The 20,514-nt window shown below is 40.6% G+C and overlaps 1 protein-coding gene across 1 annotated transcript in view; it reads left to right on the forward strand.

The window, feature by feature from the left end:
• Positions 1–1,770: 1,770 nt before the first annotated feature.
• The window catches only part of RNF169 (ring finger protein 169), a 92,947-nt gene continuing 74,203 nt past the window's right edge, over positions 1,771–20,514 (forward strand). The window contains exon 1 of the mRNA XM_052652324.1: positions 1,771–2,272. Coding sequence (XP_052508284.1) covers positions 1,771–2,272 — 502 coding nt within the window. The remainder of the gene's footprint in view (positions 2,273–20,514) is intronic.

Below are 20,514 nucleotides of genomic sequence, written 5' to 3' on the forward strand. Positions count from 1 at the left end.
GGGACTGGAAGAATAGCACCTTTACTAGAAATATCCGGTCTCATCACTTCATGGCAAATAGTTGGGGAAACAGTGGCTGACTTTATTTTTTTGGACTCCAAAATCACTGCAGATGGTGACTGCAGCCATGAAATTAAAAGACGCTTACTCCTTGGAAGAAAAGTTATGACCAACCTAGATAGTATATTCAAAAGCAGAGACATTACTTTGCCGACTAAGGTCCATCTAGTCAAGGCTATGGTTTTTCCAGTAGTCATGTATGGATGTGAGAGTTGGACCATAAAGAAAGCTGAGTGCCGAAGAATTGATGCTTTTGAACTGTGGTGTTGGAGAAGACTCCTGAGAGTCCCTTGGACTGCAAGGAGATCCAACCAGTCCATCCTAAAGGAGATCAGTCTTGGGTGTTCATTGGAAGGACTGATGTTAAAGCTGAAACTCCAATACTTTGGCCACCTGATGCGAAGAGCTGCCTCACTGGAAAAGACCCTGATGGCTGGTGAAGATTGAGGGCAGGAGGAGACGGGGACGACAGAGGATGAGATGGTTGGATGGCATCACTGACTCGATGGACATGGGTTTGGGTGGACTCCAGGAGTTGGTGATGGACAGGGAGGCCTGGCGTGCTGTGGTTCATGGGGTCGCAAAGAGTCGGACAGGACTGAGCGACTGAACTGAACTAGAATGAGGCAAATCAGAAAAGCTGTTGAAAGGAGGGTGGAAGACAGTGACTTTAGTTTGGTACATGAGGGATGCAGACATCCAAAACTATGTTTCCATCAGACAGTCGACTATGCAGGGCTGGACTCAGGAGGTCTGGACCGCAAGTATCAATTCAGGAGTTTCAGCTGGAAGAAAATGTGACATAGGGTAGGGGCTGGGGGCGGGGGGCAATACACGGAAAGGAGTGAGAAGAGGACTGAGGTCTGAGCCTCGAGGAATAACCCCACTTAAGCCCCTAAAACAAGCGGGAGGACTCAAGAAAGAGTCTGAAAAAGAGCTGAGGGCAGAAAAAAAAAAAAAAATCAAGGAAACTGTGTTTTTTCCCAGCCAAGGGAGGGGAGTTTCAGGAAGGAATCTGAAGAGAGTGCATACTGAGGTGTGAACTGACAAGAAGCTGCTAGTAGGGCTAGATTCAAGTCACAACAGCTAACCTCACAATAAATGAAGCACTGAGGCAGGGGTCTGGGTAATTCACATAGTCCTCACTCTCTGTAGCCTTAGTTATCAGGATACTGCCGGATAAATGAGTGTAACAGCTTCATAAAGTTTAATATCGCTCAGAGTTTCCAAATAAATCCTTTCAGTTCTCAACATGATTTGGCTCAACTAAGAGGAAGTGGCAAAGACTGAAAAGCAAGGCCGAGGACCAGATATACAAACGGTAGTGAAAGTGAACTTGCTCAGTCGTGTCCGACTCTGCGACCCCGTGGACTGTAACCTACTGGGCTCCTCTGTCCATGGAATTCTCCAGGCAAGAATACTGGAGCGGGTTGCCATTTCCTTCTCCAGGGGATCTTCCCGACCCATGGACTGAACCCATATCTCCCGCCTTGCAGGCAGACCCTTTAACCTCTGAGCCACCAGGGGAGCCCCATATAAAGGGTGACTAATAAATATTAATGATGTTTCACCTCCCGCCAACCCGACCCGGGGAGAACGCGCCCGGGGCCCCGCCCCTCATGAATATGCATACTGGGCTGCCCACCGCCCACTGCCCCGCCCTCTACTCTTCTCCCTCGCAACGGACTCTCCCTACAAACGGGAAACAAGATGGCGGCGGCAGGTCCGAGTACTCGGGCTTCTTCCGCGGCGGCGGCGGCAGCTCTGAGTCGGCGGGGTCGGCGGGGACGCTGTGACGAGATGGCGGCAGCCAAAACGGGGACCTCGGGCCCTGCCGCTGGCCCCGCGCTGCTGGTGTTGCCGCCACCGTTGCTGCAGCCGCCGTCACCGCCGCGGCCGGAGGAGTCGGACTGCGCCGGGTGCCTAGAGACCCCGGGGGAGGCGGCGGCCCTGCCGTGCGGCCACTCGCTGTGCCGAGGCTGCGCCCAACGCGCTGCCGACGCGGCGGGCCCGCGTTGCCCGCGCTGCCGCGCCCGCGGAGCGGGCTGGGCCCGCCGTCGGGCCCGCGACGACTGGCAGGCCGACGCGGAGGTGCTGGGCGAGCGCGCCCGCCGCGGCCCACCGGAGCGCTGCCGCCCGCGTCGGGACGGGGGCGCGGCCGCCGCGGGGCCCAGGCCGGAGCTGGAGTCGCGCGCCGCGCCCGCGGAGCCAGGTGGAGCTTTCCCTCCTCCCGTTGGGGTCCGGAGCGAGGCCGCCGCGCCCCGGCCTGGCCTGCTTAGAGGGTGGAGGGTCCCAGGCCCTGCTCGAGCGGGTGTAAAGAGTTCTGGTGGGGTTGGAACCGGGCTCTGCCCAGATTCAGTTTGTGTTTCTGAATTTTGAACTTCGGAATGAAGTACAGGCACGATAGGTTTGGAGTCAGAAGTTTGGAGGGAGTCGTAGCATTTCTTGGAACAAGTTAGGGCCGGATTGGAATTGGTGAGTGGAGTAGGGTACCAAACTTCGCAGGGGCTGTGGAGGTTCCGAGAAGTGCTTGGTTTAATGTTGGGTGAAGAGCGTGGGCTTGTGAAGATGTGACTCCTGGGCCTGAGTGGGTCTGTGAGAGGTGTGGAGTATACGAAGTTTAGGGGGCAGATTGATTTTGAGGATGTGAAGGGAGCTTTTCAGACTTGAGGGTAGAGTGGGTTGAGAGTATGAGCTCATATGTGCAGTTTTCACAGAATCTTGAAAAACATATGCTTAGCAAGAGCTTGGCATGTAGAGAAATAATAAGTAACTGCTATTTATATTTATAATAATACTAATAATAAGCTCCAGTAGTGCTCTGCAAAAAAAGACGGATGGGGTTTAAAAGTTTTGAAAGTCGAGATTGGTTGGCTGTGGCTGCTTCTGTCTCCATGGCAGTGTAAGTTTCCTACTATTTTCCTGCCAGTTACAGGTCTGTTGAAGGACTGTTGTTGCCTTCGACGGTTTTGCCTCCCCTCCCCACCCCCCAGCAGCCTGCCAGTCTGGTGCTGAGCTTGACATAGGAAATGCCCTGTTGAAAACACAAAACAAAATTATGTTATAACTTAGGACTCAGACATATCCAGTCAACACAACAGCTAGAGTTCTTTGATAAAAGCTTACCCAGGAAGAGATTTTTCGAGAAACATAATTAGGAAAAGCCAGATATTTGCATCTTTGGGGTCGGGAATTCTGCCATGTGTTATTTTCAGTAGGGAAAAAGAGGCATTGCTTGTATATGAAAGTGCAGTCCCTGAAAACTACAGGTTCCAGAATGCAGTCTGTTTTGATTCAGGCAGTCAGACACCTGCCGCTATCCTAGGATACCTTTTATTTTCTATGTCTTACTTTCTGTGTACCTTCCTATTCCTTTTAAGCTTAATAACATCCTTATGAGGTACTTTTATTGCCATTTTACACCTGGAACTGAGGCCAAGAGAGGTTGAGTAACTTGCCCAAGGATGAAAACCCAGTTCCATCTGATTGCTGCTCAGATAAGATGAAGGACTTCCCGAACATCATCTAATTTGTGAATGCGTGTGATGATCTCGTATGCTGTTTAATTTGCCTCAAATTCTGAGATTATGGTAAAAAAAATAAGAGAATATTTCTCTGGTCTTCCTACTCATGCTATAGATTTATATAGTCAAGTAAAAAAGAAATTTGTTTCCAAAACCTGGGCTTCCTTGTGAAATAACAGGTCTGAGATTTGAACCGTAAGCGGACACATGACTTGATCATTGGTGCGAACTTTTTCCTTGAAGAAATTTGTGTATCAGTGATTAAGAAAAATGATAGAAAATGAGATTCCAAATTAGGCTGTTTTGAGGCACTGAGTGTCCACCGATTACTTTGTATGTTTGTATAAGGACCATTATGAAAAATATTTTCCCTTAAATGTTCTTACTGTTGGATCATTGAGTGTATATAGTTATACACTTGTTAAGGCAAAACATTGTAGAAGAATATTGCTGAACAGAGTTTGGGAATAATAGTCTAGCTTTAGCAGGTTGTCTAGGTCTCTTGAGTTTATGTGCAGTATTTTAAAATTTTAGACTTTAATAGACAATTCACACAATTCAAACAAGAATAAAAGAAAGTATACAATGAAAAGGTTCCTATCCCTTTCTTCATTTTCACCAGAGATTCATGTTTATTCTTCCAATTTCTTTATGCTTATACATGGAAATTCAAATATATTTATTTTTTTTTTTTTGGTCTTTTTACACAAAAGGTTATGTATTATAACTACTATTCTGTAACTTGCTTTTTTTTCATAAAACAATACATAATGGGTATCTTTTCATATCAGTGCATAGAAGGTTTTTTCCTTTCTACTTAGAGTTACAAAGAATTTCATTGAGTGGATGTAATATAATTTACTTAATCATCCACTGGGGGATATTTAGACTGTTTCCAATGTTCTGCCATTATCAGTTGTTTATAAAATTGTTATACAATGTTTATGTACAGTTTTATGAAGAGTTCACCTGTAGCTTTCATCAGATTCTCAAAGGGTTGCAGAGAAAAAGATTAAGAATTGTTGTTTTAACCCAGGCCCCTCATTCTACAGAAGAGAGAACTGAAGCCCAGAACAGAGTGACCAGGTCATTGTTGGTTAGTAGCCGATAACAAGGGCTGAAAGGCTAAACTTTACATAAGGGCTAAAACATAGCCTAACTCACAGTTAAATATTCATGATGGCTTTTATTTTATTTATTTGTTTTTAGTTGCCTTCGATCATTGTTGCTGCGAGTGGGCTTTCTCTTACTGCATCAGGCAGGGACCGCTCTTGGTTTGGTGTGGGGGTTCTCATTGTGGTGGCTTCTCTTGTTGCAGAGCACAGGGCCTAGGCACTCAGACTTCAGTAATTGTGGTGCTTGGGCTCAGCAGTTGTGATACAGGGATTTAGTTGCCCTGTGGCATGTGGAATATTCCTGGGCCAGGGGTAGAACCTGTGTCTTCTGCATTGTTAGGCGGATTCTTATCCACTGTACTACCAGGGAAGTCCCATGATGGCTTTTAATTTAAAAAGTAAAAACACCAGCTTCATATTTACATGACACTTTTTTGAGTGGGAAACAACAGAATTAGCAATATCGTTATACTTCAGTATATTCTGAAGTATATTGCTTAGCAGTATTCTTTTGGCATAGTTAGGTCTGTTGATAAAAGCAGGGGCAGTCCTGCTTTGTAAAACTGGAAATGAAATTTTGTAGTAAAATCACTGCTATTTAAGTGAAATTATTAGTGGGTTTTTTTTTTTTTTTTTTTTTTTAAATTTCTTGAAGCCCTGTGGCTCTTTTGGAATTGAATCAAATTGAATTTTTTTTCCGAAAAAAAGTGCAAGAGTTTGTATGTGTTGAAAATTTTCGTTGTGCTGGTAATATATTTGTTTTTGTCAGCTTTTTGGCAGTCTTTACAGTTCAGAACCTTAAGGACTTCTGTATAAAATATTTTACTTTATTCTTGTATACATTGTCAATTTGCTTTTGGATACTATATCAGTTAATTTGTGCAGCCCTGTGTGTTGAGGGCTAAGTCAATGATCATTTCAAGATGAACCTAGACTTCAACTTTCTGTTCTTTGAGGATCTGCAGCTCATTGTTTGTCTTGACATGTAAAGTATTTGGACCATCTTGAGCAATAGGCAGCAAATACGTAATGAGTGTCTGCTCTGTGCCAGACACTGTTCTAGAGCCTTGGGTGACATCAGTGAATGAAATATTCAGAAATCCTTCCCTCTTACAACTTATGTTCTAAATATAGAAACAGTCCTGCTCCATTGATTTTGTTTTTAATGTTTATTTCTTTGGCTGCATTAGTTGTGGCATGTGGGCTCTGGATCACTTGGGCTCAGTAGTGCTGGTACTCGGGCTTAGTTGCTCTGTGGCATGTGGGATCTTAGTTGCCCCACCAGGGATCAAACCTGTGTCCCCTGCATTGCAAGGTAGATTCTTAACCTCTAGACCACCAGCAGGGGTCCCTGAGCCATTGATTTTTTTTTTGTTGTTTAAAGAAAATTTACCACATGGTACATAGGTAGATTTGCAAGTATTAGAACATTTATGCCTTGTTGATAATAATTAATTTTAAGAATTTATTTAGTCTTGATTTGAGATCAAGGATGATCATTCTAAATTATGCTGCCTTTGTACTTGAAACCAAGATCTTTTAGGACAGTTCTTTTTCTTTTTGCTGTGAGTAATAATTGAAGAGAAAATGTAGACAAAGGCTGATGAATCTTTCAGACTGACAGTTTATTTTTTTTCTCTTGGTAGTGTTAAAATGCATTTCATAAATTGAATAAATAAAAAAATATTGAATAGTGCCCCATTTATTCCTTCCCTTTATCCCATCCAACCTCCCCGTTCACTTAGGGTTAATATTTATGCATTTAAAAAATTTCCTCTTTCTGTGAAAAGCAAGTAGTTCTGGTTTATTACTCAGTTGGCAGACAGTGTTTGCTATGTGTGCAACCTAAATTGCATTTAGGACTAGTGAATAATGAAATCATGTGATTGTAGTGTAAAAGGACAGGAATTTCCCTTGTCTGAAGGGATTTGTCTTAAAATGTATAAAATGACTCAACTTTTTAATCCATACTAACACATATTCCAGAATTGGAGTGTCCTTATGTGTCTTACTAATGTGGAAATATATTCTTTGTGTTTTTTAAAACTCAGGATGAGATTGCCTTGTAAACTAAGCCTTAATCACCATTAATAGAATAGCTCCATGCTATAGGCTTCAAGATTGAGGAGCAGGAATTTAGGTGGTATTTGTTTTTCATTCATATTTCCACTTTCTAACTTCCATTTAATCTTAGAAGACTTGACTGTCTTGAATTCATTTGTATTTGAGTAGTTTGCTTTAGTGTAGGATGCAGGAAAAAATCGCCAAATTTCATTTCACTAATTTAGTGAGCATTTAGGGCACACACTTGTGTAAGATAATACAATAAAAAAGATGAATAAGACATAGTTCATGTCCTTTAAGACTAGAGTCTGGTTGGGGCAGCATACCTTATCAAATAATAATACCAAGTGGTAGGTAAATGGATAATGCCAGGAAGAGTAGAGCAGTGGGGTAACTGACAATCTTTTGAGGAAACTTGAGGAAGGCACTTGCGCTGTGTATTGGAAAAAGTGCAGGAATTCACCAGGTGAAGGAGGAGAGGATGTCCATTCCTGGCAGAAGAACCTGCATGTGCAAAGGCACGAAGGCACCTGGCATATTCAGAGATGACAAGAAGTTAAATATAGATGGAATGTGGCGCTGCAGTGGGGAAGGAGCAGAGAAGAGACTACAGAAGTTGGTTCATGAAGGTCATGGTATGTCATGCTGAAGGAATTTGGGACTTTATCCTGTAGACAGTGTGGAGCCCTTGAAAATATTTAAGTAATGGCATGACATTGTCATAACATGCTTTAGAAAGACATTGTTGGTTGGAGTGTGGAGGAAATGTGAATAGAAATTGGAGGAAGGGAGTTAGGGACTATTTTAGTAGTTCAGACAATAGATGAATAAGGGCTAGACTAAAAAAGTGACTCTGGAGATGTTTCCTTCAGTTATTCATTAATTTTGTAACGATTTCAGGTGGGCCTTCTGTGTACTAGGCACTGAGGCTGCAAACAGAAATAAAACGTAATTCTGCCTCTTAAGGTCAGTGTAGTTAAGAAGATTGATATATAAGCATGCAGCTGGAATGTGGGGTAATAAATGCAGTGACTGTAATGCAAGATATAATTGTAGAAGGCAGTATAGTATATGTTAATAGGGCAAGTTAATGGAGCAGGATCTGGAGACACTGTGTTCAAATTCCAGGTCTGCCATTTATAGCTGTTTGTCTTTGGGCACTTGCTTAACTTCTCTGTACCTTGGTTTCCTCATTTTGAAAATGGAGATAGTAATGGTAACAAAATTGTAAGGTTGTTGTTAAGACTAACTGAATTATTTCAGTGGATCATTAACATTTAAAGAGCTCAACAAATGTTAGCTCTTTTCACAAAAAAAGAGAACCTAGCTTAGATGGGTCACCAGTGGCTTCAGTGAAAGGCAGACACTTGACCATGGGTATTTAGTAGGTGGATGAAGGCAGGATAAAAGTGAGGGAAACCAATACATTTAAAAGCATTGAAGTCACCCAGTCGTGTCCGACTGTTTGCGACCACGTGGACTGTAGCCTACCAGGCTCCTCCTTCCATGGGATTTTCCAGGCAAGAGTACTGGAATGGCTTGCCTTTTCTGTCTCCAGGGGATCTTCTCAACCCAGGGATCGAACCCAGGTCTCCCACATTGCAGGCAGATGCTTTACCATATGAGCCACTGCTGCTGCTGCTAAGTCGCTTCAGTCGTGTCCGACTCTGTGCGACCCCATAGACGGCAGCCCACCAGGCTCCCCCATCCTTGGGATTCTCCATGCAAGAACACTGGAGTGGGTTGCCATTTCCTTCTCCAATGCGTGAAAGTGAAAAGTGAAAGTGAAGTCACTCAGTCGTGTCTGACTCTTAGGGACCCCATGGACTGCAGCCTATCAGGCTCCTCCGCCCATGGGATTTTCCAGGCAAGAATACTGGTGTGGGGTGCCATCGCCTTCTCTCTGAGCCACTAGGGAAGCCCTAATAAAAAAAGCATAATATGAAACAAAAGGAGAGTTGTGGGGATTGCAAATATGGATAGTTTTTGAGCACAGAGTATGTGTGGGAGAGTGGAGGGAGGCAGAATTGCAGAAGTAAGCAGTTACTGGATAATAGTGGACTCTGAATGCCATGCTAGGAAGAGTTTGAAAGAGGAGCACATCTTTGCATTTTAGAGAGATCACTCCTATAGGGAATAATGTAGCAAATGGATTGGAGATCCCGAATTTCTTTTAGCAAGATGAGTCACTGAGATTCTGTGACTCTGTTGCTACAGGTATCCAGAAAAGCTGGGTGGTAAACAACAGTTCTTTTAAATTAAATGCATTTCTGAGTTTGCAGGAAAGACAGAAAGATATCTACGTTCCCCCCCCCCCACCCCCCCGCCGCCCCCAAAAAAGGAACTAAAACCCAGAACTTCATTAAGCCTTTGAGCTCATGCTGTGTTGCCCTGGACAAGGATGAAGGAATGGAGTGAAGGGTTATTTCTGGCTTTTTATTTCTAGTAACTGAGTTTTAACTGTGTGGAAGAAGGAACCAAAACCAAGACTTTTTCATCAAGCTGGGATTCTTGATGTGCTGCATCCTAGGTGAAAGGTGAGATAAAGAAAAATCTTCCCACTGACACAAATATTGTTGATAAGAAATCTTGTCTTGGTTTGCCTGGACTGTATACAAAGAGAAAATGGAAAAAAGCTTCTCTGAGGAATTGAAGTACAAGACCTATGCCTTGTTCATGTTTGGGACCTGAGTTTATATTATACGGTTCAGGTATCTCCATGCTGAGAAATTAATATAAAAGCTAGCTTCAAGCTAGTGATACCCCTGGATCATCTGGAGAAAGGAAAGACTTGAAGGAGTATTCCCATATCCTGGGCCACAAGGAATTCTCACAGAAGAAATAAACCCAGAAGAAGATAAATTTATAATTAAAAGTGACACACAAGAAAACCATTTTCTACCACAAATGAGAATCAGTAGATAAAACAAGCAGGATGGTAGCTCTAAGAACTGGAATAGTAGAATAGCAGTTTGAAAGGTAATTTAAATTAGCCTATTTTAATTGATGAAAGACATTAAAAATTGCAGCCCAATAAATGAATAAGACATGAAACATATCTTTGAAAAGAAACAATAAAAAAATACAATCAGAGAGGTTAAAAAAAAAACCCTGAATATTCATTGGAAGAATTGATGCTGTAGCTCCAATACTTTGGCCACCTGATGCAAAGAGCTGACTCATTCAGAAAGACCCTGATGCTGGGAGAGACTGAAGACAAAAGAGGAGTATGGCAGAGGATAGATGTATAGATAGCAGCACCAACTCAATGGACATGAATCTGAGCAAAACTCTGGGAGATAGTGAAGGACAGGAAAGCCTGGCGTGCTGCAGTCCATGGGTTGCAAAGAATCAGACACGACTTACTGACTGAACAACAACAAATAAGCAGTGGTTTACACAGATGAAGAGAAAATAGTAAGCCTGGAGTTAGGTATGAGGAAATCCTGAGAATGCAGAATAGTACGATGAAGGAAAATATGAAAGAGGTAGGGAAATGAAAAACGGAGCAAAACCTAACATCTAACAGCAATTTCAGAAGGAGAAAAATGAGGGAGACATGGAATTAAAAGAGATGAGAATTTTTTGGCATTAATAAAAGACAGTGAAGTTTTAAGTTTAAGGTTCATGAGAACCTCAGTTCATCAGTCATGTTCGACTCTGCGACCTCATGAACGGCAGCACGCCAGGCCTCCCTGTCCATCACCAACTCCCGGAGTTCACCCAAACCCATATCCATTGAGTTGGTGATGCCATCCAATCATCTCATCCATGAGAACCTAGCAAGGATTAAACAAGCAAACCAAAACAACTCCCACAACTAAATACATTGCAATGAAACTGCAGAACACCAGAGACACTTTAAAAAGCAACCAAAAAGGAAAGCCAGAGGACCAAGAACCAGACTGAGAGCAGATGTCTCTTTATAAGAGAAACCAGAAGAAGACTGACTAATATCTTCCAAGTACTGAGAGAGATCTGAATTTCATACTCAGCTGAGTTATCATTCAAGAGTGAAATCAAAAGTATTTTCAGATGAACAAAAATACGGAGAATTTACCGTACTGTTTCTGAAACAACTATTATGTGAAAGTACGCACTTCTGGAAGAAAGAAATGTAACTTAGAGGAGAGAATAGGATACAAGAAATCATGATGAACAAAGAAATTGATAGGTAAACTAAGCATTGACTGTATAAGACAAAAATAATTATGGTTGATTTGTGGGGGCTAAAACTAGAGTGGAACTAAAATACCAGATGATAAAAGTATAAGCTGGGAGGGAAAGTGGTCAGCATTAAAGAGTTATATATAGTTCAGGAGGAGGATAGAGATATTGATTAACTTTAGGCTTTCAGTCAAATGCATATTAAAAATTTAGGCATAACCACTAAAAGAAATACAATGTATGACTTGATCTACTATACATATATAGAACCATACACTTCCCAAATTAGAGACTATACATTCTCTTTAATCAAATGTAAAATATTTATGTAACGAGGCACAAAACATTTCATCAAATGCCAGAGCTTAATATATAATCCATGTTTTCTGACCCTAATACAATAAAATTAGAAACTAATGACAAATATTGATATGACTGATTCCCCTCACCTCCTAACTTGTTATTTTAAAAATTAAAAGCAAGAATAAAAAATGTATGGATTGGACTTCCCTGATGGTACAGTGGATAAGAATCTGTCTGTGAATGCAGGGTAACATGGGTTCTATCCCTGGTCTGGGATAAATTTAAGTGCCTATATCATATTTCATTAAATCTTAAGATGTCATCATCAGCAGATGGACTGTTGCTTTCCAAATACAGTGCTTTTCTATCACTTAGACTTTTAAACTTTATACTTACTGAAAGAACTCTTAGGTTTACTTAGAGATAGATTTAGCATATCACTCATACACATATTTATAGAAGGACGTGATGTAATAAATTAGAATATTCCTGTGACTTCATATTCACAGTCTGATTTTCTAAATCACTGGTGGAGTCACAGAGGTTTGTGTTTTCCTATATAGTATTGCTCACTGTGTCATTGAAAGCATTGGTGAAGAACATTTCTTAAGCGATCCCCAGCATTTTCTTCAAGCCGCTGACACCCATCCAGTTTTGATTCTGCTATTTTCTTGAACTGGCCAGAAGGTGTCAGCAGAACGTTTTCAGGTGAGACTCATAGTTCTTTCTAGATGGTCTGTAAAGGTTTGTTGACTAACATTGAGAAATTACAAGTCTGGTCGTGCCACCGGAGAGAACTACCCAATAACTGCTACTTTTGTGAGCTTATTGTTTATGTTAGTACATACATAAGCAGTGACAGTGGCACCATCACTGTTTCCTGACAGTGATTGTAAGGCTAATTGTAAGAAATATCCCAATTTCAGCAATATTACTATGAAAAAATTGATGTCCCAGGTTTTTGAATAGAAGAAAAGCTGACAATTACTTAGTTAAGTGGCCAACTGAAGAAGCTAGAAAAGTCACAGATTAAACCCAAAGGAAGTAGAAGATGGGAAAGAATAAAGATAAGAATAGAAATTAATAGAGTAGAAAAGAGTGAAGGGGATTCAGCTCAGTTGTGTCTGACTCTTTGCAACCCCGTGGACTGCAGCATCCCAGGCCTCCCTGTCCATCACCAACCCCCGGAGTTCACTCACACTCATGTCCATTGAGTCGGTGATGCCATCCAACCATCTCATCCTCTGTCGTCCCCTTCTCCTCCTGCCTTCAATCTTTCCCAGCATCAGAGTCTTTTCCAATGAGTCAGCTCTTCACATCAGGTGGCCAAAGTATTGGAGTTTCAGCTTCAACATCAGACCTTCCAATGAATATTCACAACTGATTTCCTTTAGGATGGACTGGTGGGATCTCCTTGTAATCCAAGGGACTCTCAAGAGTCTTCTCCAACACCACAGTTCAAAAGCATCAATTCTTCGGTGCTCAGCTTTATAGTGCAGCTCTTACATCCATACATGATGACTGGAAAATCCATAGCTTTAACTAGACAGACCTTTGTTGGCAAAGTAATGTCTCTGCTTTTTAATATGCTGCCTAGGTTGGTCATAACTTTTCTTCCAAGGAGCAAGCGTGTTTTAATTTCATGGCTGCAATCACCTTCTGCAGTGATTTTGGAGCCCCCAAAATAAAGTCTCTCACTGTTTCTATTGTTTACCCAACTATTTACCATGAAGTTATGGGACCAGATGCCATGATCTTAGTTTTTTGAATGTTGAGTTTTAAGTCAAATTTCACTCTCCTCTTTCATTTTCATCAAGAGGCTCTTTAGTTCTTTTTCATTTTCTGCCATAAGGGTGGTGTCATCAGCATATCTGAAGTTATTGATATTTCTCCTGGCCATCTTGTGCTTGTGCTTCATCCAGTCCAGCATTTCTCATGATGTACTCTGCATATCAGTTAAATAAGCAGGGTGACAATATACAGCCTTGATATACTCCTTTCCTGATTTGGAACCAGTCCGTTGTTCCATGTCCAGTTCTAACTGTTGCTTCTTGACCTACATACAGATTTCTCAGGAGGCAGGTCAGGTGGTCTGGTATTCCCATCTCTTGAAGAATTTTCCACAGTTTGTTGTAATCCACACAGTCAAAGGCTTTGGCGTAGTCAACAAAGCAGAAGTAGATGTTTTTTTTGAATCTCTTTGCTTTTTTGAAGAGGATTAATAAACCCCACATCTAATTCACTGAAAATATTAATATAGGTTCTGTATTATAGACAAATCTCAGGCAAGATTGATCAAGGAAAAAGAAAAGAGCATAAATAATATTAGAAATGAAGCAGGAAATATGACTGTAAATATCAGGATTTTTTAAAACCCATGTTTTGCAACAGAAGCCACCGCAATGAAAACCCACACACTGCAACAGAGTAGCTCCTGATCATCGCAACTAGAGAAAGCCCGAGCGCACCAACGAAAAGCCAGTGCAGCCAAAACTGAAAAAGGAAAACCTGCCGATTAAAAGATGCCACCAATTTAAGTGTATGGACTAATTTGGATTCTTATTTGAAAAACTATAAAAATATTTGTTGGATTTCGAATACTGACTGGATGTTGGTATTATAAGTTACCAGATTTTTAATGTGGCAGTTTTCAGGTTACATATTTTAAAGAGTCATTATTTTTAAGAGATGCTAAGTTTAGAAGTTAGATGATATGGTATCTGGGATTTCTTCAGAATAATTCATTCGAGGGGAGAGAGGACAAGCACAATTAGGGAAATAGATGAAATAAGATTGACAGTGGATTGACTGTTGAAGCTGGGTGATGAATATGTTGGGGCTCATTGTACTGGTCTCTCTAATATTTGAGACATTTTTATAGTAAAAAGCAGGAAAAGATTCTGTCTATTAAAGGAACACAAGGCACAGGTGGTTTTATGGGTTATTCAGATATAGACAGATGGATGATCCTTGTACAGACTATTCCAGAGAATAAAAAATGTTTCTAGACTCATTTCAGGGGGCTTTTACAGTGTGATATCAAAATTACACAAAGACAATATAGAAAGGAATAAAAGAGGCCAGTCCAAGTGAAATCTGCACTAGGCTAGTGGTCTAATTTTCAGTCACAATCACAATCAAGTAGTAGTATTCTGGGAATGAGAGTTCAGCTTAATATTAAGACTAATGTAATTTACCATGTTGATAAATTAAGAGTGAAACCATATGATCATTTCAGTAGATGCTTGAAGTGAGGTGAAGTTGCTCAGTCATGTCCGACTCTTTGCGACCCCGTGGACAGTAGCCTAACAAGCTCCTCCGTCCATAGGATTTTCCAGGCAAGAGTACTGGAGTGGGTTGCCATTTCCTTCTCCAGGAGATCTTCCCAACCCAGGGGTTGAACCCGGGTCTCCCATATTGTGGGCAGACGCTTTACCGTAACAGCATTTGATAGTATTTATTGTTCATTTATTAACTGTAAAAGCTAGAACACTTGGAATAAGTGGGTTTTTTAAAATTTTTTTAGTGGAATTTGTCAATACAAATGATTAGTGGCCAAGAACACTGAACAGGCCCAAAAAAGTAGTTAACAGGCCCAAAAAAGTAATTGAAGAGTCTAGTAATATGTCCTCATATATTTGAATTTGATACATGACAGGTGGCATTACAAATCAGTGGGGCAAAGTTATTTTCAGTTGTGGATGGTTAGCTTATAGAGAATAAGAAAAAATCTTTACCTCACACCATACACAAAAAGTTAATAGCAAATGGAGAGCAAAAGGTCAAGCTATAAAACTTAGAATATACTAAGAGTATCTATAATGGGATAGGAAAAATTCTTTATACAAATAAGAAATGCAGAATAAAGGAAAAGATTAATAATTTGGTCACATTAAAAACTTCGTGTGATAAAAGATAAAGTAGGGAGATGAACCACAGCATGGGAGAAGATATTTCCAACGTAATAACCAACCAAAGATTAATGTCCAAAATATATGAAGAACTACAAATCATTATGACAAAAACCTCATTAGATAAATGGTGAGAGAATTTGAATAGACATTTCACAAAAAAGGGAATCTGAAAGACCAATAAAACATCTGGAATGATGTTTGCTATCAGTAATTAGGGATGAGTTCTAGAATACCAGGGGCAGATAGACCTTATACATGTATCGGGATATTTCCTCCAAACCAGTGACTCTGTACTCATTACTCTCCAGTGTTTGAAAGTTAAGTTTCCAGTGAATCAAGACATTCTTCTTTAGTTTCGGTATTCAGATATTTAAAGGCCAGGATTGTGTCCATCTAAATTTTTAGGTTAAATTTCTCAAATTCATCCCTCTAGTCTTCTATCTTCCTTTCCCATATTCTGGTCATACTACATTACTTGTCTTCCCTGGTGGCTCAGAGGTTAAAGTGTCTGCCTGCAATGCAGGAGAGCTGGGTTCAGTCCCTGGTTCGGGAAGATCCCCTGGAGAAGGAAATGGCAACCCACTCCAGTATTCTTGCCTGAAGAATCCCATGGACAGAGGAGCCTGGTGGGGTACAGTCCACGGGGTCGCAGAGAGTCGAACACGACTGAGCAACTTCACTTTCACTACATTACTTAGAGTTCTTGTAATATAGAATGCTTTTTGAAACCTTTTTGACCTTTTGTCTGCCTTGAGTATTCTTCCTTCCTTCTGTCAGGTTATACTCAGGTGAAACAAGTACTCTGAATTTTTTCTCATAAAGGAGTTGATTACCTTCCTTTGTGCCACCATGCAAGTATGTGTATTGGTCATGTCACTGGATTTCAGTTCCTTGTTTGTGTGTCTGTCTCTGGCATTACACTGAATTCTTTGAGGTCAGGGACTATGTCTTTTGTGTATTCGGCACTTAACATGGTACCTAGACTGTGTTAGATACTCAGTAAACGTTTAATACATTAAAAAGTTCTTAAAAAATCCTTTAAAATATTTTTGATTATATATCATGATTCCTTTACCCTTCTGCTCATCTTTAAAAATGCCACTTAGAATTGACCCTCATGCTTTAAATAATGCCTGACCAGTGCAAAAGAAAAAAAGTAGTGGGGTTTACTGTTTCTCCATCTGGATGCTAAATTCTTTTTTTGGGGAGGAATCAGAATTGATTTTGTTTATTTATTTTTGTTTGTTTTTTTTAATATAAATTTATTTATTTTAATTGGAGGTTAATTACTTTACAATATTGTATTGGTTTTGCCATACATTGACATGAATCCGCCACAGATATACACGTGTTCCCCATCCTGAACCCCCCTCCCTACTCCCTCCCTGTACCATCCCTCTGGGTCGTCCCAGTGCACCAGCCCCAAGCATCCAGTATCATGCATCGAAACTGGACTGGCGATTCATTTCATATATGATATTATACATGTTTCAATGCCATTCTCCCAAATCATTCCACCCTGTCCCTCTCCCACAGAGTCCAAAAGACTGTTCTGTACATCTGTGTCTCTTGCTGTCTCGTATACAGGGTTATCATTACCATCTTTCTAAATTCCATATATATGCGTTAGTATACTGTATTGGTGTTTTTCTTTCTGGCTTACTTCACTCTGTATAATAGGCTCCAGTTTCATCCATCTCATTAGAACTGATTTAAATGTATTCTTTTTAATGGCTGAGTAATACTCCATTAAATTCTTTTTTTAAAAAAATCATATAACAACTGGTTCTATTTTTTATTTTTAAAATAATTTTACTTATTATATTTTTGGCTGTTTTTGGTCTTCGTTGCTGCATGAGCCTTTCTCTAGTTGTGGCAAGTGGAGGCTACTCTCTAGTTGTGGTGCCTGGGCTTCTTGTTGCCGTGGCTTCTTTTGTGGAGCACGGGCTCTAGGCTTGAGGGCACATGGGCTCAGTAATTGCGGTGCCTGAGCTCTAGGGCACAGGTTCAGTAGTTGTGACGTGCGGTCTTAGTTGCTCTGCAACATGTGGGATCTTCGCAGACCAAGGATCAAACCTGTATCTCCTACGTTGGCAGACAGAATCTTTACCATTGAGCCACCAGGGAAGCTCTAGGATGCTAAATTCTTATTAATACTGCCAAAAGTTGCATTGGCCTTGCATATCCTGAAATTGTAGGCAATAGAACTTCTTTTTTTTTTTTTTTTTTCATGAATTGCTATTAAGCCAGTCTTCCTCATCAGAGGTGTGTACAATTAAAATTTTCAGCTTCAAGACAACTTTTATCCAGTTTTGGTTTTTATTTTTCTAAATAGCAGTGGAACTATTTTCCCTTTACTGACGTCTTGCCATTTTTCTTATGTTCCATCTAGTGTTTGTTTCTGTAAAACTATTATGGTAAAACCTCAAAAGACTGAGCTCTGTTAATTTGAAGTTGACTTTAACTTTACTGAAGTTTACCTGGGCTTCCCAGGTCGCGCTGGTGGTAAAAATCCACCTGCCAAAGCAGGAGACATATGAGACGCAGGTTCAAAAGTTTACCTTTGCCTTCATTATAAAGAAAAACTTTACAAATTGATCTTTCAGACAACAAATTCTTTAAAAGAACTTCGTACAAAGTGGTCCTGGCATTAAAGCACTTTATCACTGGTTCAGTCAACAACAAAAAAATTTAAATTGCTATTTTATATGTACTATACCTAGAGATCATCCCCATGGGTTCAAGAAAATCTCCTAGTTTGAGGAATCAGAGGCAGAAACAAGTAATTATAACACAGATAATAAATCCTGCCAGTACTTAGTTAAGTGCAGAATGTTGCGAGGGCCTACAGAAGAGAGATCAATAAACAGGGCTTTGAACTAATTATAGTGAAAAAGAGAAAAAACACTGTGGGAAGAGAAAGTGTCATATGTACAGTCAGAGAGAGACTGGGTCTGGCATATCTGGGAGCAGTGATTGTGTGAAGACTGGGAAGGGGAGACTATTGGGATGTGGAAATGTGGCGGGAGTGATAGTCTTGGTCTTGTTTATAAATCTTGGAGGCAGAGGGAAGCCAATGAAAGTTATTAAGTAGGAGGATGATAGGGTCAGATCTCTGTAAAGAACTAGGAAAGCAGTATTGGAGATAGATAGAAAGAGTCTTAAAGACAGGTCAGTTAGAGTCTGTACCAAGAAAGTACTGGAAGATTAGATGATAAGGCAGGTATTACTGTTAGGTAGGTATTACTCCCATTTTATGGATGAAGAAACAGGCTTCACAAGGGTAAATACTGGTAGATACAAATCCAGTGGATGGTAGATTTGAATGCAGGTTGATATGGTTCCACATCCTACACTCTAAGAGTGGAAATTAAGCCCAAAGGCATGTTTACCAGTGTGGTTGTGGATATAGTGATGGAGACGGCCACATGGTCTTGATCTGCAGGACCTTCGTCTCTGCAGCATTCCTGTACCTACGTCTGCTTTTGTGGCCCCTTGTATTGTGTGCCTTGTGCTCTGACTGTGCTGACCCAGTGTGGGCTGCCTTGCTCTGCGTTACTGTTTGGGCCGCTGCTGGATTCAACAAGGGATTTTACGTTTTGACTCCGCCCTTCACACTTCGACTCTACTGTTACTTAATACCTGCTTTTGCAAATTCTACTCTCTTACTTTGTCTTTCTCTAGTCCAGATGTGTTGATCTATGTGGGTTGTGACAACAGAATACCATGGACTAGGTGGCTTATAAACAACAGAAATTTATTTCTTCGTTCTAGAGTGTGGCAGTCAAAAATCAAGACTGGTAGACTCAGTGTCTCTTGAGGGCCTGCCCCCTGGTTCATAGAGGGCTGTCTTCTTGCTGTGTCCTTACTTGGTGGAAGGGGCAGAGGAGCTCACTGGGGTCTCTTGTAAAAGCACCCTAACCTTTCATGAGAGCTTTTTGCCCTCATGACCTATTCACTTTCCAAGACCTTATCACCAAACACCATCATGTTGGGGATTCGGTTTCAATGTGTGAATTTTGTGGGGGACACAGCATTGAATCTATAGCACCAGGGTTAGGAAATTACATTCAGCAGGCAAGATCCAGCCTCCTGCTTATTTTGTAAATTTTTATTGTAACACAGCCATACTTGTTTATATTGCCTATGACGGCTTTCATGGTGCACTGGTAGAATTGAGCAGGTGTCTTGGTCTGCAAAACTGGGTATTTACTATCTGGCCATGAGTCTACAAAGCCTTAGGCTGCTAAGACTCCTTTATTATTCCTTCCAGACTGAGTTACAAATCATGTTAATTTTTTAAACTAAGGAAGCAAGATACAACTTGGAATTTGAAAATTTATTGTTAATTTTCATTAAAAGTTAATGAGCATATATAGAGGAAAAAAATCTCTGATGCCGTTTTTTTCATAAATTCGTTATACTTTCCTACAATTCTGAGAAATTGCTATCCCTGAAAAGATTAAGTAGAATTTTTCCTTTTAAGGAAGTATCTAACATTTAATAATTATCAGTTGTATATCCAACATTGTACAAAGCATTACTTTAAATCATGTCATTTAATCATTTATAACAATTTATTTGAGGATTGGGGAAACTGAGGGCTAGACAAGTTGTGTTGTGCTGAGTGCACATTGGTAAGTGTGGAGTCTGGTAGGTCTCCACAGCCTGGGATCTTTCTACTTATGGAAGTTACCAGGCAGACATGTGTGGATGGTGAAGTGCTGTAACTGTGTATGGGGAAGATCCTGCCCAAATTTGGCATTGTTACCCCATAAACTTAAGGAACATTGTGTTCCCCAAGCATGCTGGATAACTGAGGTTTTCTTGTTTATTAATAGTTTTACTATATTAATAATATTAAACATGGTAGTATGATCCTTGTTGTTGACAGGATGAGTTTAGATTTCTTAACCTAATTTGGCCTCAACCTACCCTTTCTGGCCTATACCACTCTCCTATATAAACTTTCTGCTCGAGTAGAACATATTTATTTACTATCCAGCTTTCATGCTTAAAAAAATTAAAATTGTGTTAATAAACACATAACTTGAAACTTACCATCTTAACCTTTCAAGTGTGCAATTCAATAGTGTTATCACACTCTTGGTCATGCTTTGTTGTTCACATGAATTGCTCTTCCTCCATCTTCTAACTGATCTGAGTTTTACCAGTTAGACTCAGCTTCATTCCACCTTCCCAAAGCCTTGCCTCTCCTTCCCAGGCTTTGGTCTCTTGCTCCTACAGATAGCTGTTGCAGCGTTTGCTTGTAAGATGCGTTTGGCAGTTGTTCCATTTTGTGACTTTGCACCTGTCATTGTCTCTATAATTATTTAAATCTCTTACAACTTTTTATGACTTTGTCTT

Source organism: Budorcas taxicolor, chromosome 15 (assembly GCF_023091745.1).
Source record: "Budorcas taxicolor isolate Tak-1 chromosome 15, Takin1.1, whole genome shotgun sequence".
NCBI classification, from domain to species: domain Eukaryota; kingdom Metazoa; phylum Chordata; class Mammalia; order Artiodactyla; family Bovidae; genus Budorcas; species Budorcas taxicolor.